The sequence below is a fragment of the Brachypodium distachyon genome, chromosome 2 (assembly GCF_000005505.3).
Source record: "Brachypodium distachyon strain Bd21 chromosome 2, Brachypodium_distachyon_v3.0, whole genome shotgun sequence".
Taxonomy (NCBI): Eukaryota; Viridiplantae; Streptophyta; class Magnoliopsida; order Poales; family Poaceae; genus Brachypodium; species Brachypodium distachyon.
In genome coordinates, this window is record NC_016132.3 from 31,212,709 (window position 1) to 31,228,693 (window position 15,985).

Consider the following 15,985-nt stretch of genomic DNA (forward strand, 5'->3'; position numbering starts at 1 on the left):
GAGGAGGAGCACCGATGGCTAGAGCTCTTGGTACGGGAGGCGACAAGGGTGCATTGACTCCTTCGTTAGGGTATGGAAGCATCCCAAGAATTGTGAGAAGCCAGCACTGGTTGCCGATTGCTATGTCCTGGCAAACTCAGCCCGTAGTTCCTTGAAACGCCGGCACTCGGCTAGAGGGTGACTTGCCTTGATGTTGCCTTTCTCATCCCTGTAGACATGAAACGGACAAGGGGAGGCTAGTTGTTGAGAAAGGGTGGGTTGGTTCCCTTTTCTCTGCCATTGTTGCTTGCGCTTGTCACCACCACGAAAACCTCCACCACGATTTCTGTTCTCCTGAGAGCCAAAATCTGACGGAGAGGCTGCTGCGATGAATTCAGGTGGGTGTGATTCTTCGAAGTCTCGGTTTTTGCGCTTCCTCCTTCGATCGTGACCACGATCACCCTCTTCTTCTGGAGATCGGTGGCGTTCATTGCGAACTGAGTCTTCACCGTCAGCCCATCGATTGGCGATTTCCATCAGATAGCTGATGGTTGTGGGCCGCACATGAGCCAATTCTTCCTTGAGTTCGACTCATCGGAGTCCTCATGAAAGATCGAGTACGCCACAGAGGGGGGGGGTGAATGTGACCAGTTTTAAGTTTTCTTCAAAAATGAAGACTGAAGACAGTCACAGTGCTTCAACAACAGAGATTTTACTTAGCAATTTTAGATTAGCAGCGGAATGAAGAAAGATGAACAAGTTAAGCAGTAGCAGTGAAGACAAGAACAGTAAGAACAATTTGTACTTCAACAGAAAGTATGAGATTGAGGAACGATATCACCAGAACACGAAGACACGGGGAATTTGTTTTCCAAAGTTCAGATTGTTGGCACAACCCTACGTCTCCGTTGAGGGGGCAGAGTCACACAAGACTCGCGGACACACAAGTCCACCCAATGCTCCTAAGTTAAGACCTAAGTCTCGCCCAGTTACTCGTGGTAGATCTTGAGGTGATCTCCGGACCTTCACAGACTGGTTGATGGCGAATCACAAGCTTCGATTGCTCTTCAACACCCTAGCCGTCTAGGTGATGCCAATCACCAAGAGTAACAAGCTTCAAGTGCTCGGCTAGAGAAGAGATCCCATTCTTCATGCTCAGTTCAGCTCTAAGAATTTTATCAGGTGTTCTTCAAAACATCTCACCGGGGATCACCACCGAACCCGTTCGGGGTGGGTCGTCTTATATAGCCTTGGCCACAACCGATCTAGCCGTTGTGACCCGTTGGATAAAGTGATCCTTGAGACTCCAGCTCACACTTTATCTCTTTGTCTCACAACGGTTGGATTACGTGGTCAAAACGTAAAGCGACAAAGCTTTTTCAAACACATTTGAAATCAGAGTGAAGACTTCACACGGAAGTTTCTGTGAAGCTTGAAATGCTTCATTCTTCACTCTGACGAAAAACACTCACACAAAAAATGGTTTTCGCCTAAGCTGAACATGAAGAATAGGTTTCACCTGAACCAGCTCCACACTTCAAACCCCACTTAATAGTACGGCGTTCCTATACTCAAGTGAAGAAAGAGCTACGGAAAGACCTGTGAAGAAAGCTACGCTTCACATTCTTCACCGTTCTTAACTGAGTTCTTCATAATTCAAGCCAGTACCTGTACTTCAATTTTTAGGGGTCGTCGATGCTGGTTAAACCAACTCTTCTGAGGAACTGGAACCTGAAACACTCCGTGCAACTCATTAGTTCCTCAACCATGTTGTCATCATTCATCAAAAACCATACAGGGGCAAGGTTTTCCTTTCAATCTCCCCCTTTTTGGTGTTTGATGACAACATTGGTTAAAGCTTCAAAGATGGGAAAAATAAGTGTGAACGTTTTAGCTTCTGAGTTATATGAAGACTCCCCCTGAAGATATGCACTATTTAAGATTGTTTTTGAATGCAAGTGCAAAGAGCTTTAGGAGTGTGAGGAAATCTTCATATTCTTCAGAAGCAAGGGTGTGCATCGTGTACAAGGTTAGAGTAGCAATAATAATAATTCATTCATGCTCATAAATTGAAGTAAACAGATGTAGCACCAACAAGTATTGAAGTAAACATGCATGCATGAGGAACGAAAATGCATGAAGATTAAATTTATTACAGGCATTACAGAATCCTCATGCAAGAGGCGGTATTAATTGTACTTCAACACAACCAAAAGTTTCAAACCACGGACGGATAGGACTGTAGGACTTAAAGTTTTCAAACGGCAAAGAAACAAAGAACCAGATAAAAAGCAAACTCCCCCTGAGTCAAATAAAACGCAAAAACCTCCTCCTGACTCCTTCTCCCCCTTCGGCATCAAGACGCCAAAAAAGTTGAAGACTATTGGCTTGGAGTAGCTTCGCTGTCTTCACGCTTCAGGACATTGGGGTAGTGCTTGGCGAGAAAATATTGAAGCATGCCACTGGTCTTGTCTTCGCGGGATATCAGCTTCTTGATCAGCACTTCTTGATTCTTCAGAAGAGCTGTCTGCTTCTCAAGCAAATCTTGCTGATCGTCAATCTTTCGGGAGAGCTTCACTACCAGGTTCTTCAAAGAACCATCCGTGCCGGAGCTGGTCTCAAACTGAGAATCAGATGGATGAAGTGATTTCTGCAGCTGCGGTTGCGACGGAACGGGCTGTGAAGACTCCTTTGACGGGCGGTCAGACACTGAGGTATGAGAAAGCACAGACGGCTCTGTGTCCTGAGGCTTCAACGAGAAGTACTTGTGTTGATGCTCCAATTCAAAGCGTTTCTCAGACAACTGCAAAATGATCTTCATGATCTGAGGTGCATAAGGCGCCTGGGAATCCTTCTTCATAAAGAATAGCGATATCTTCATATGAGGCAGCCTGTTTTTCATATATCTTGGGCTGGCCATCGAACTCAGCAAGACCAAGAAACTCTTTGAAGTGCCGGAAGGTGCAACTGTGATTATCTCCATCAGTCATCCAGTAAATGTTGTAGCCTTTGGAGTTGTCTTCAAACTTACAGACCTTCCTGCCAAATGTAGCATAGAACTGAAGAATCAGCTCATCGTTCCAGTTCTGGCAGGTTTCAACAAACTTCAACAGATTCAGATCATTGAGCGCATTGATTGTAGGCATGACACCATTCTGACGATTGGAAGAAAACCAATCATCATTAAGATACTTCATCTTTGCAAAGTGTTTCCTGGGCAGAAGAATCTGCGCATAATAATCCTGCTGCTCAAAAGACCAGAATCTCGGGTCTTCAGCTGATCTGTCCTCTTTGTACTTCAGCCCATTGTTCAGCCTCACAAGGCGAAGCTCAGCGTTCTTCAAGGCTTTGAAGTATACTTTCTCACGGTCAGAGGAGACTAGCATCTTGGGCTTCCGAGACAGTAACTCCCGGTTGTCCTCGGACATTGCTTGAGATCTCACGAGCATCCGCGAGAGTCTCCTGTCCTCGTGATCCTTTGGCACTCCAGATCGCTTCTTCTTTGGCGCAATCTTCAATAGATCTTCCGGCAGACGGTCAATCTACATCAGATCATCAGACTCTTGCGCGGCTTCCTTTTCCTTTTCTTCCTTCTCTTCTTCCTTCTTCTCTTCCTCCTCCTCATCACTTGAGGAGCTTGGGTCGGACAGTTTGGACGGTGCGACATTCTTCATCACAACTTTTTTCACACAAACTTGCGGCGTTGGCACGGGGGCATCTGCATCAGTCTCTGCATCGTTGACGTTGAGGTCACGGGTGGCTTCAGCTTCGAAGTCACAAGTTCTTCCTTCTTCAGCAGAGGCATCCACAGACTCTATCCGAGGCAACGAGCTGCTGGTGGGGGGTTCTTCAGGACGAGCGAGCTCTTCCTTATTCTGCCCCAGCACCTCATCTACTTCTTCCTGCTGGGTGGTTTGCTCAGACAGTACTGTTGGTGATGAAGCAGCTTGTTCCGATTCCTCAAGGAGTGAAGTAAGCTTGACATTGGATATATCTGGCACAGGGGTGTCAATAGCTTTATTCTTCCGAGGATCTGCAACAGACGATGAAGTGGAGGGACTTCTTCCAGCAGGAACTTTGATTCTCAAACCAAACTCCTTGGCAGTCTTCTTCACTTTAGCAATCTCTGACGCCTTGCGAGTCATGGTGATCTTCTTTGGTAGGACTGGCGCTGGTAAATCCTGACTTTCTTCAGTGTCCGAGGGGGCTGCTGGGTCATTTCTGGCCTTGAGACCGATCTCACGACGGATCTCACAAGCGGCATCCCTCATTTTCTCATATTCAGTCTTCTCTTTGTCAACCTCTTCATTTCCGCCTTGTTCCTCAGGAGATTTCTCCTTGGCGGCTTTCTTTCTGGCATCGCTCTTAGCTTTATCAGCCTTAATGCTCTCGTCTGGTTGCTTCATTTGCTCAACGAGCAGAGCCTTCTTCTTCTTCCTCTCAAGCTCAGCCCGAGTCTTCAAAGCGATTTCCTTTTCTTTCTTCAGCGCGATGAGGTCAGCCCTTTTCTTCTCCTCAGCTTCCTTCTCAGCTTTCTTCTTTTGCAATTCAGCAGCTTTCTTCTCTTCTTTTCTCCTTAAGGCAGCTTCTGCCTTCTCTTTCTCGACACGTTCCTTCTCAGCTCGTTCTTCTTCTTCTAACCTTCTGGCAACACGAATACTTCGGTTCTGCTCCCATTCTTCAGCCTGAGCCTTGGCAACAATCAAGCCTTCAACATGGCTCATGAGGTGATCTAGGAGCGATCCTTCCTCAAAGGCAGCAAGAAGAACGGTGAAGCGACCGCCCCCTAACTAGGGTTCAATCTCTGTGCTTATTTGTGCTAGTCCCTGGATCGACTCACTAGCACACACAGTTCAAGATGCAATACCAAGATACAAAGGTCAAAAGTACTTTATTACATCGTATCATCCAGAACTTAATTGTACTTACAAACTTGAATGACCTCTCAGGCCAGCATAAACAAATATTGTTTCAAAACCATGATAACATTGTATCATAAAACTGCAGCGGAAAGGTAGAGCAAATGGGCCTCATCTACTCCCAGAGGAGAGAGCATGTTGGAATGTAAGCACATGACCCAAAGAACAACGACGAAATCTCACTCTTCGTTTGATTCACCTGCATTATTAATTGCAGCCACTACGTGGTCAATACATTGAATGTATTGGCAAGCTCACCTGGAAGTTATAACAGATCCTACCAAGTATATGCAATTGAGGTATAGTGGGGTTCAGGCTTTATGGCGTGGTAGCAAAAACATAGTTTATCTTACTACAATTGAATGTTACAGTATTGTTAACTAATGGACACGAAGTAGAAACACCCATGCTCCTATTAACCTAGAGCACATTGAGTAGAAACATCAAGTGCCCCTACCCTGTTCAAACCATTCATTTTATTTAAGAAGTTGGAATGAGTGAGACCTTCCTTACAGCCCCAATATCTAGTTGCTCATAATTGTCCGTAACTGGGGACATGGCTATGTACTTAGTTTGACACTCTCGGGAGGTTGTACACATTCCTCACAAGAATTCGACGTGTTAATCCCTTGCTGTCCTCCGGATGGAGTAGCAACGGCATCGACTTCAAGAATTTTCAGAACATGTTCACCCACACCACCCGAGGGACCCACGCTCCCACCTACACAACTATCTCAGTACAATCCCTCGAATCTGGGTAAACATTTCTTACTCCATCCAGGCAGAGCCCATATTACCATGTGGTTGTACTGGAAGCTACTATACAGGAAACTAGTCCAGTCTCTGATACCCCAGGTGGCATTCCACATTTGCGACGCAAGCGCTCCCCGAATCCACGGAAGAGACGTCCATGGACGATCCATCTCCGAATCCACGGAGACTCGACTCAGAGGGACCCATAGAAATGGACCTGACATCGTATAACATCTCGAATACTCAAAGCAGCCCACCTAGGAGGGTTCATTAGGGTTGTTTTTGTCAAGTTTCAAAATCACTCAACATCATCATTTCACAGTGATTGAGATTTCCTCCCACATTTACTAACATAGCATGGCTAAGCAATACTAATCACGATGGCTATTGGTGGAGGATTCATGGCAAAGGTAACCCTATAGCTAGTAGGTCAATCATAGCTAGCATAAGTACGAGTAATAGTCCTATCAATGCATTTCCACAAACAACTCTAATGCATAAGTATTTTAAAAACAAACAGTAATAGGATATGATCAAAGTGAACTTGCCTTGGTACCAGCTGGAGTTCAAACACTCGTCACAATCACAAGGTGCGCTCTCCGAGAAAACTATTCAAATACAAACAATATACACACACATAAACACACAATTCAAACATGACAAAAGAATGTATGCTATGATGCGATGCAAACATGTGACATGATTGGGTTTATTTTATTCGGGTGATCTACTGGTCCAAAGCATTGATAATCAGGCACATGTAATTAGGGTTTTAAACAATTAGCAAAGGTTGGGGTTTAAACCCTAAAATGAGGTTTTATTGGCATCAGCCAAACAAATTAATTCAAAATATTTATTTCTCTGTCCCATTGGACAGAGGATAATTAAAAAAAAATTGGGCACTGGTTTCATTCAAAAAAGACTTCTAAATAATTAGTTATGATTTAAATGGTATTAAACACAATTCTGTAATTTGAATGTGATTTAAGAATTTAAATTTGAAATTCTACAGTGCCAAAAGATTCCAAATTTCCTAAGGATTCCAAAAAGGTGTGGATCATTAAATTTGGCCAAACAGATTAAAAGATATGATCATTTGAAGTTACAGGGGCTTTTCTGTAAAAGTGCCATTTAACTATTCCGGGGGATTAAAATTAGATTTTCATTTTTATTAAGCAGTGCCACGCGGCGCATTATTATTGGACGGTCCCGGTTCGATTAAAATTAAACACGGGATCTAATCCTAGCCCTCGGATATGGATCGGACGGACGAGGGGAGTTCTAGGGTTTACCGGCGGCGGCGGCGTTCACCGGAGTTGGAGGAGACGGCGGCGCGGGCGGTTTGGGCGGCTCGGGGAAGCGACGGAGATGGGCGGCGCGACGAAGCGAACGCCGTGACATGGTCCGCGCGATGAAACGAGGTCGAGGGCGACACCTAGGACGGCGACGACGACGTGGGCTCCGGCGAGGTCGGGTGGGCGGCGTCCGGCTGCTACGGTCCACCAAAGAAGAAACCGCGTGCGTCAAAATTTGCGCGAGGTTGATGCGGTCCAGAAATTTGAGGGCGCGCGCGAGGAGGCTCACCGGCGTGTCGTCCCGGAGCAAAAGACGGCGGCGGCAGCGGTGTTCTCCGGCGGCAAAATCCGGCAGCCTGGGGGCGTGTGCACGTGGGGGTTTGGGGGGGATAAGAAGAGGAGGCCGTGGCCTTTATATTGACGCGGTCAGGGCTGCGAAAACAGGACGGGCGAGGAGATTGCGGCGGAGACGGCGTGCGGCGGCGAAGAAGGAAGGCGGCGGCGTCCACGGGCGAGATTTGGGGGAAGAAGGAGCTGGCAGGTGGGGCCCGCCTGTCAGCGAGGGCGCGCGTGCTCGGCCTGGGCCGGTCGGTCAGGCGGCTCGGTCAGTCGGGCGCGGAACTGGGCTGGTTTGGCCCATTTGGCCGGGCCGGGCCGGTTTTCTCTTTTTTTTCTTTTCCTTTTAGCCTTTTCTTTTTTCCCTTTTCTTGTTTCTTTGATATCTTTTGATTTTGAACTCCAAATTGGTCCAAATAAATTCCAGAAAATTTGTAAAATCATGTTTTATCATGATTCAACTTTTGAGAGTAATTTCCCATCAAAATAAAATATATAAAAATACATTTGCCCTATAAATGCCTTTAGGGCTATATAACTATTTAAATTAGTTTTTCAACTCCAAATAATTATCCAAAAATTATGGGATAGCTTATTTATGCAATAAACCCCTTTTATAAATAAACCCTATTGGTTTGAAGATCCATAGCTCAAATGGGTGTAAACCCTAGGGTTTAAGTTTAAACAAAAACTTTCAAAGCCTTTTGAGATTCAAATTTGAATTCAAATATGCAATTGTGGCATGATGCTTATGGATGCAATGCACATGTAAGAATTTGAAATTTTGGGATGTTACAAACGGGGTTGATATGGACGACTTGAGGAGGATAGGGAATCTCTCCATAAGCCATGGCAGCAGCATCCGCAGCATATTTCGATGAATAACCGGGTCCAACAGCTGAGGCTCTCTTGGCTTTCTTCAGATCCTTCTTGAACTGTTTCTCTGAATCTTCAGAGCCTTTCCTCTTCTCAGGCATCTTTGCCTTGCCCTTAGATTCTTCACTGGGCTTGTTGCGAGGCACTTGAGGAGGCAATGAAGAACCTCTGAGCCTAGATGCTCTGGCAGGACCACGCAGCTCAACTGCAGGTTCAGACAGGAAAACGTCACCGTCTTCAGCAAATAAAGCCTTCTTGGACTTGGGCTTCTTGGAGATGTCAACATAATTTATGTCTCTAATGATCTTCAGAGCTTTCTTGTTGAATTCCTCACGGTGAGGTCCTCCATCCTTGCGGACAATCTTGAAGTGTCCCAGCTTGGGAGCAGGAAAATACATGTTGGCATTCTCTGCTTCCTTGGTTCTTCTTCGGATCTTAGCTGCGAGCACATGGGAGTGTTTACGAATGATGTGCTGGAGACGGTGCTTTCTCTTCATCCTGGTCTTCCCTTCAGCGTCGTCTTCTGAGGAATAGAAAATGAAGATTTCTTCAGCAGTGTGAGGTGGCACATCCTTGAATCTCTTGGCCTTTTCTTTCTTCTCGGCCTTGAGCTTCGTCACCACTTTCTTTCCACGACTGGGCAGTACTTCGCCAGGCCGTGGGGAGTTGATAGCATACTTCAATCTTACTTCGGGAGAGGGTGTCACTCTCAGAGGAACAGGTTCCTCAATTTCTTCATCTAAGTCTTCAATATTGACATGCAGAGATGCAGGCGGTGAGGGTTCAGGTGTTGAATCAAACATGTACTGAGCCTCTCTCTCTGAGTCATTGCTAGGTCGGGTTGAATCAGACATGGTGACACCTGTGAAATAGAGGGTACAAAGAACAGGCGAGAAGTACACAAATTCTCAGAAACAAAACAATTTGGCAACAGTTTTTAGCTGAAGCAAATTGACTACGTTTGTGAAGAATGACAGCTCAGTTCTTCAACGAAGACAGCTACACAGATTTAAACTGAAATTCTACTAGAGAGCTTCAACCTAGATCTGATTTAGCCAGCTTCAGAAATTTAGAGTAAATCATTCTATGCAAACACAGCAATCTACGGAACAGTTGAGGATTCATCTAATTTTAGGAATTAAATGAAGACTTGAAGTGTACATAAAGATTAGCTCGGTGAAGAACAGAGGAATCACCAAAACCCTAACCGCAAAGCCCTAATTTGGCGAAAGCAGTCAATCTACTGCAGCAAACGGAGATATCAAGATATGTTTGCTACACGGAATCGATCTAAGAGAGGAAAAACGATGCTTGCCTACAACTCCAGACTCGAATCGATGTATATCAGCGACAGCGCTGAAGAAGATTGGAGCTTCAAGAACTCGTCCGGGCAGGAACAGTTGCGGTGAGGAGACGCGAGAGCTTCCGGGCGAGAGAGAGCGGTGGATTTTGGGTGGAAGTGATTTTCCGGAGGAGGGGTAATGTGGCCTTATATAGGGAGGTGAAAAAGAGAGGATCTTACCGGTATCTTTTTATCCCAAAAATTCCGTTAGGGTTTTCCCGTACAGTTAAATTTCCTTAGGGACAAGATTTTACCGTTCGGAAAGATTTGTGAAGATTACGGCAAAAACGGAGTTTCCGTTAAAGTAGTATTCTTCAGAACTTTGAAGACTGACAGTTTTGCCAAAACAAAACTCATTTTTGAAGAATGAAAATTCTTCCATCACCGACAAGGATTACGATGATAGATGAATTACGATGGACAGATTTTTTGTACAGACAAGAAATAGATAAGATAGATGGGTTCTAAGGTGTCCTTGGTTTCATTTTCATCTGACAGTAAGAGGCAAATGTAGTGAAGAACAACATGATTCTAAACCTACTGAAGACAAACGAAAAACGAAGAACAGATAACACAAGCCAAGGAACGAAAAAACTGAAGACAATGCAGGTGAAGTAAACATGAATGCAAGAGTATTCACAAGTATGCAAGTCTTCAAGAGATATTCCGGGAATCCAAGATGTTTAATTCACTCCTCAGCTCACAGAATCTGATTTTGTCAAGAGGTTTGGTTGAAGATATCTGCGAGTTGTTGAAGCGACCGCCCCCGTACTCGGGTTCGATCTGTGTGCTTTAGTGCTAGTCCCTGGATCGACTCACTAGCACACACAGTTTCAAGATGTAATATCATAGAACAAAGGTCTCAATATTACAATGTATCATCCAGAATTCAAAAGTACTTACAACTCGCATAACCCCACGGGTTAGCTGGAAATAAAACAACTGTTTAGCAACGGAAAGCGAAAGATACAAGGGCACATCAACACCACGGTGAGAGCATGTTGGAATATAGGCCCGTAACCCAAACAAACAGAACATACATCTTACTCGTCGTCGGAACTTCCTGCATCATTAAACGATGCAGCCACTAGGGTCAATACATTGAATGTATTGGCAAGATTCACTAGGAGTTATATCAGAACCTACCAAGTATATGCCTAATGTGGCAAAGTTGGGGTTCAAGGCTATTTGCATAAAAGCTTAGTTGTTTAATCATATCTTTTAAATCAAATAGAATTTCATCACTATTGGACATGGGGTAGACACACCCATGCTCCTATTAAACTAAGGACATTGAGTAGACACATCAATGCTCCTCTCCCAAGTTCAAACCATTCATTTTATTAAGAAATTAGAGTGAGTGAGACCTTCCTTACAGCTCCACATCTAGTTGCTCAAATTGTCCATTGCCGGGGACACGGCTAAGTACTTAGTTTTGACGCTCTCGAGAGTTTGTACACATTCCCCACAAGAAACCGACGAGTTAATCCCTTGCTATCCTCAGGGTACAGTAGCAACGGCATCGATTACGAGATTTTCAGAGGTAATTCCCTAAACCACGAGAGAATCACGCTCCCCCTACACATTCTAACTCAGTACAATTTCTCGGGTCTAGGTTCATACAACTTACTCTTGTCTTGCCAGAGTCCATATAGCATTGTGGTTGTACTGAAAGCTGCTAAATAGGAAACTAGTCCAGTCTCGGTTACCCCAGGTGGCATTTCATAATTGCAACGCAAACGCTCCCATAGACATGGAGAGACGACTCATAGAAATGGACCCATAGAAATGGACCTGACGCCGTTAATCCTCAAAATTCTCAAAGCAGCCCACCCTGGACGGTTCATTGAATTAATTGTTTTGCCTTAAACTATCAAAACATTTCATATCGTGATATGGACATGCTAACCATGGATACGACCTTTGGTACCCTCAATTTTATAATATTTGACAAGATTTATAATCAGGTGAATTCAGGTAGTAATTGTTTTCATTGTCATATTTATGAAGAGGCGGAGCTACTACTATCTTGTCTCGTTTTATTACGTAGGCATCTTGTCGAGCTTTTCAAGTCCAAGGTCAGGATGAGATACGATGGAGGCGAACGGGAGGGCCAACAAGAATCAAGCATTCATACAGCTGAGAGGGAAGGATTTCAAGTGTACTTTCCAACAAATCAAACGGCACATGATTCGGAGCTTGCTAGAGAAAGATATCACGAATTAAAGTTGAATCCGATTCGGGTCCGAGCTGCCAGGAGACCCGAATTTGTTTTAATCACCCAGGCCGCATCCGGAGTCCAAATCAAGCAAACAAGTACTTGTTGGAAAGGTAATTACAAGAACTTTCCAACGGATCTGGCCCCATCAAGAGATTCGACTCGTGCTGACCGTGGCGGACAAAGCAAGCTGAATGATCTGTTTTTCTGTTTCCTAAAAAGTTGTAGTTTGTTAGGAAAGTTAGAGATAGAGTTGGATTTCGGACTCCTTATTCAAGGTGGACGAAAATATCTCTCCCTCCTCCTTTATATACCCCATGAGCCCCCCTAAGGAGCCTTGGGTTTTGTTTAGTTAAAAGTTAGCCATCGCTACTACTTCGTGTAATCGCGTGTGTCGGTTAGACCACCTGTTTTACGGCTTTCGGAACCCCAACTTATCGTCTCGTTGAGACATTGGTTTGATATAGTATATTCGCAATTTTAGATTGCAACCGCTATTTATCTTGTTCTTGCTTGTTCTTCGATTGCTTGCAGGAACAAAAACCTTCGTGGTCAGATTGATCGTGCCCCCGCGTGATCAATAACCCTTTGGAGTTGGTGTATCGATTGCTAAGGCGCTGCCTCTTAGGCCGTAGTCGGATCGTCAACGTCACCTTCAACCCAAATCGAGAGTTACCAATCTCATCGAAAGATCGGGCCACCCGCACCCGTATCACGGTTTCATATCGCCAAAGGCATAACAATATCATAATGTAGTAATTTTCCCCACGATACTACCATAGCCTAGCATTCAACTACAATCGATGGCAATTTGGTAGCATGGTAATGGCAAGGGTAAACTAGGCTACCTGGATTTATAGCTAGCATAAAGGTACGAGTAATATTCCTAATGCAACTAATAAAACAACTAGTGCATAGTAAAAATATTTGGGAAATGATCAAAGTGAACTTGCCTTGTCCAAGGTTGTGGTAGTTCTCGCACTCTTCGCAACAACAAGGTTCACAATCCACACAATCTAAAATAAAAGAAAGTACACACACAATAAACATGCCATTCAATACAAAAACATGCAATGATGCATATGCCATGACGATGCACACATAGGTTACTTCTAAATGTAACAAGTTTAGTTTCTGTTTTGAAAAGCCTCACAAAAGATCTGGACAAATTACACATAACAAAGAGGTAATTGTTATGCATGAAACAAGGGTAGGCTTTAATTAAAAGCTTATATGGTTTTTGCAAAACATAGAGCAAGATTAAATTTGTGTGGCCACCTCATTTACAAAATAATTTAACTTCTGGTACTAATGGACAGAGAGTATACTTAAATAATTTTACAGCAAGCTAACATGCTCAAAACTATTTTGAAGTAATTCATTTGAAATTTAAACCAAGCATTCTGTAATTTGCTTCTGTCAAAATTGTTCAAAATTGAAACTGGACTGTGCCAAAAGATTCTACAAGTTGTGAGAATTCCAGAAAGGTGTGGATCATAATTTTTGGACAAACCCAGGGACGTGGCAATTCGTGGTTGGTCGGTACCGGTTCAATCTAGGGTTTCATTTGTGGCCGTCGGATTGAGCATCAACGGTGGAAAGAGGGGGAGAGCTTACCGGGCGGCGCGGGCTGCCGGAGACGAAGGTGAAGGCGGCGGCAGGCAGTCGGGCGGCGACGGCGGTCGGTTTCCGGCGGCGGTTCGGCTCGGGGACAGGCGAAGCAGGCGCGGCTCAGCGAGGCGGTCTCAAAAACGACGGCGTGTCGCACAAATGGCACCCGGGGTACCACCGCTGCGCGACGCGTGGGCCCCGTCCTCGAGTTCCCGGGAAGGTTCCATCCCGGGCAGCGGCTACGAGCAGCCCGGCAAGCTACCAGCTCGGAAGGACTAGCGGGCTTCGGGGAATATTCCCGCCTGGGCACCTCCCGGGAAGCCGCTTCCCGGGGGGAGGTTCCCGAGTGCGTTGGGCCAGGGCGCTTCCCGGGGAGCGACCTGCCGGGACAGGGAGTTCCCGGGCGCAGGCCCCCACCTCAAGGGTGGGGCCCGGTGAGCAGATCAACAGTGCCACGTGGGCGCGTGGCGGAAGTGGGGTGCGTGGCCCCACCGATGCAAGGAGTAAGGCGCCCAGCTCATTAAATGAGCCGACAGGAGGGGCATTACCCGTCCAAATCAAGTAAACAATGGCTGTCCAATCCTACCCTAGGGTTTTAGATCCCTAGAGGCGGAGGTGGCGTCCATGCGCGCCACCAGCTCACCGAGGGGGAGTTGTATGCCTCCTCGCTCGACACTTGTAGCCCATGCACCTGTGGCATCCCCTTGAGTATAAAAGGAGGACCCCCGCCAGCGGTCAAAGGGTTAGGAGGGGACGGGCTCCAAGCTTTCAAAGGTTGGTTAGTTCAAGGTAGCAAGTAGCCTTCGCAAGGAAAGAGAGAGAGCCCGGGGACTTCCCCCGGCAAGGTGTAAACACTTAATCCATAAGCAATACTAGCTCAGACAAGCAGGACGTAGGGTTTTACACCTCCGAGTGGCCCGAACCTGGGTAAAAACGTGCGTGCATGTGTTCTTTGATTAGCACGCACCCCTAGTACATCATTTTGCTGGCCCCAAAAGGGCCCATCGGCCGTGCCGGCGATCGCTGGGGCGATCCCCGACGCCCCCGATGTCGGAGCACCGTGCGACGACATCTGGCGCGCCCAGTAGGAGGCGCGGGAGTAGAGCTCGCCGGTGATCGCCGCAGCAGCGTTAGCATCGACGTCGGCTTTGCCTCCTTCACCGACGAGACCAACCACCATGCCCCCCAAGCGGGCTGGTGATCCTCGGATAGACTCGCGTGAAGCCCCAGCGGCGCACACGCGGTCACACGACGTGCAACCCGAGTCAGGGGCTCAGGAGAACCCCGAGCCCTCGAGAGTGCAACAACCACAGCTGCCTCCCCCACCTCCTCGGCCATGTGTGGACAATCGGCCGAGGGGACCGCCTGCCCCCAGCGTCGGGGCCAGTCGTGCGAGCGGGCATGGTGCTGCCCGCGCCGGCCAGCGAGTTGAGTCGCGGGCCAAGGATGCGCAGTGACAGCGGCACCAGGAACATACCACGTCGCGAGCAACCCCCAGGGGCTCGCACCCCGCACACCCAGAGCCGTCCGGGGCCAGAGCGGGAAGCAGCCGCTCGGGAAACCGACTGCCCCCCGCACGAACCCCAGCGGAAGCCATCATCGCCGCGCGCGTCATGGTGCGGTATGAACCGCAGCAAGGAACGCCGGTGCACAAGACGTGGGGCGAGGAGTTAGACGCACTCCTCGCTCTGGCCGCCTAGCAGCCGCAAGGCGAGGGCGCCCCGGCAGGCTTCGGCCACGGGCAGAACCCGAAGCGCGGGTACGTGCCGCCCGCCTCGCGACAAGGGGAGAACCCTCCCCCTCCGCAGGGAGGCCAAGGAGACGGGGGCCGGGAGGGGTCCTCGAACTCGTCGCCCACCGTTCCGGGGGTTGACGCGCGCTGCATCTTGAATGCCCGCCAGCAAGAGGATCTGCGCCAATGCTTGGAGCGCCAGCGCAGCCGCGAGGTAGAGCGCCAACGCCCACAGGAGCAGGAAGATGCTCCCATGGGCCCCGAGGACGGTTGCACCGCGTTCACACGCGAGTTGCGGCGGGTGACGTGGCAACGTAAGTTCCGAGCGCCCGCGCTCGGTACGTACGACGGGACCGCCAACCCCAAGGATTTCCTCCTGACCTACACGTTGGGGATGCATGCCATCGGCGCCGACGACAAGGTCAGGGCCAACTGGTTCCCGATGGTCCTGAAAGGATCAGCGAGAACCTGGCTGCTCAACCTGCCCGCCGGGTCCATCGCCACTTGGGCGGACCTGCGCGAGCAGTTTGTGAGCGCGTTCCAGGGCTGCTATAAGCGCCCGGGAACCATGGCGGAGCTGCACACTATTGTGCAGAAGCCAGGAGAGACGTTGTGGGCCTTCATCAACCGCTTCTCCAATCTCTCCTATTCCATCCTGGAGGCGGAAGCGGCCGCCATCATCAACACCTTCGCCATCAACGTCCGCGATCCCAAGATGCGCGAGAAGCTGAGCACGCACCGGATCCGGACGACACAGGATCTGTACGCCCTGGCGCACAAGTGCGCCATGGCCGAGGAAGGGCGCCTAGCGCCTGAGCTAGCAGCTAAGGCTGCCATGAGCCCTGGTGAGGGTTCACAGAAGAAAGGTTCCCGCAAGCGCAGCGGGAAGCAAGTTCTCACCGCAGACTCGGGGGCTCCTGCCGC

General features: G+C 47.8%; 1 protein-coding gene across 1 annotated transcript; it reads right to left on the reverse strand.

Annotated features, from left to right (window-relative positions):
- Positions 1–2,359: 2,359 nt before the first annotated feature.
- Positions 2,360–14,509, reverse strand: LOC104583201 (caldesmon-like). Its single transcript, XM_010234991.1, has 5 exons — positions 14,389–14,509; positions 8,079–9,020; positions 3,675–4,687; positions 3,015–3,491; positions 2,360–2,833 (listed from the first exon to the last, which is right to left on the reverse strand). Exons 1-5 carry the CDS (start codon positions 14,507–14,509, stop codon positions 2,360–2,362), a joined length of 3,027 nt encoding a protein of 1,008 aa, XP_010233293.1.
- Positions 14,510–15,985: the final 1,476 nt, after the last annotated feature.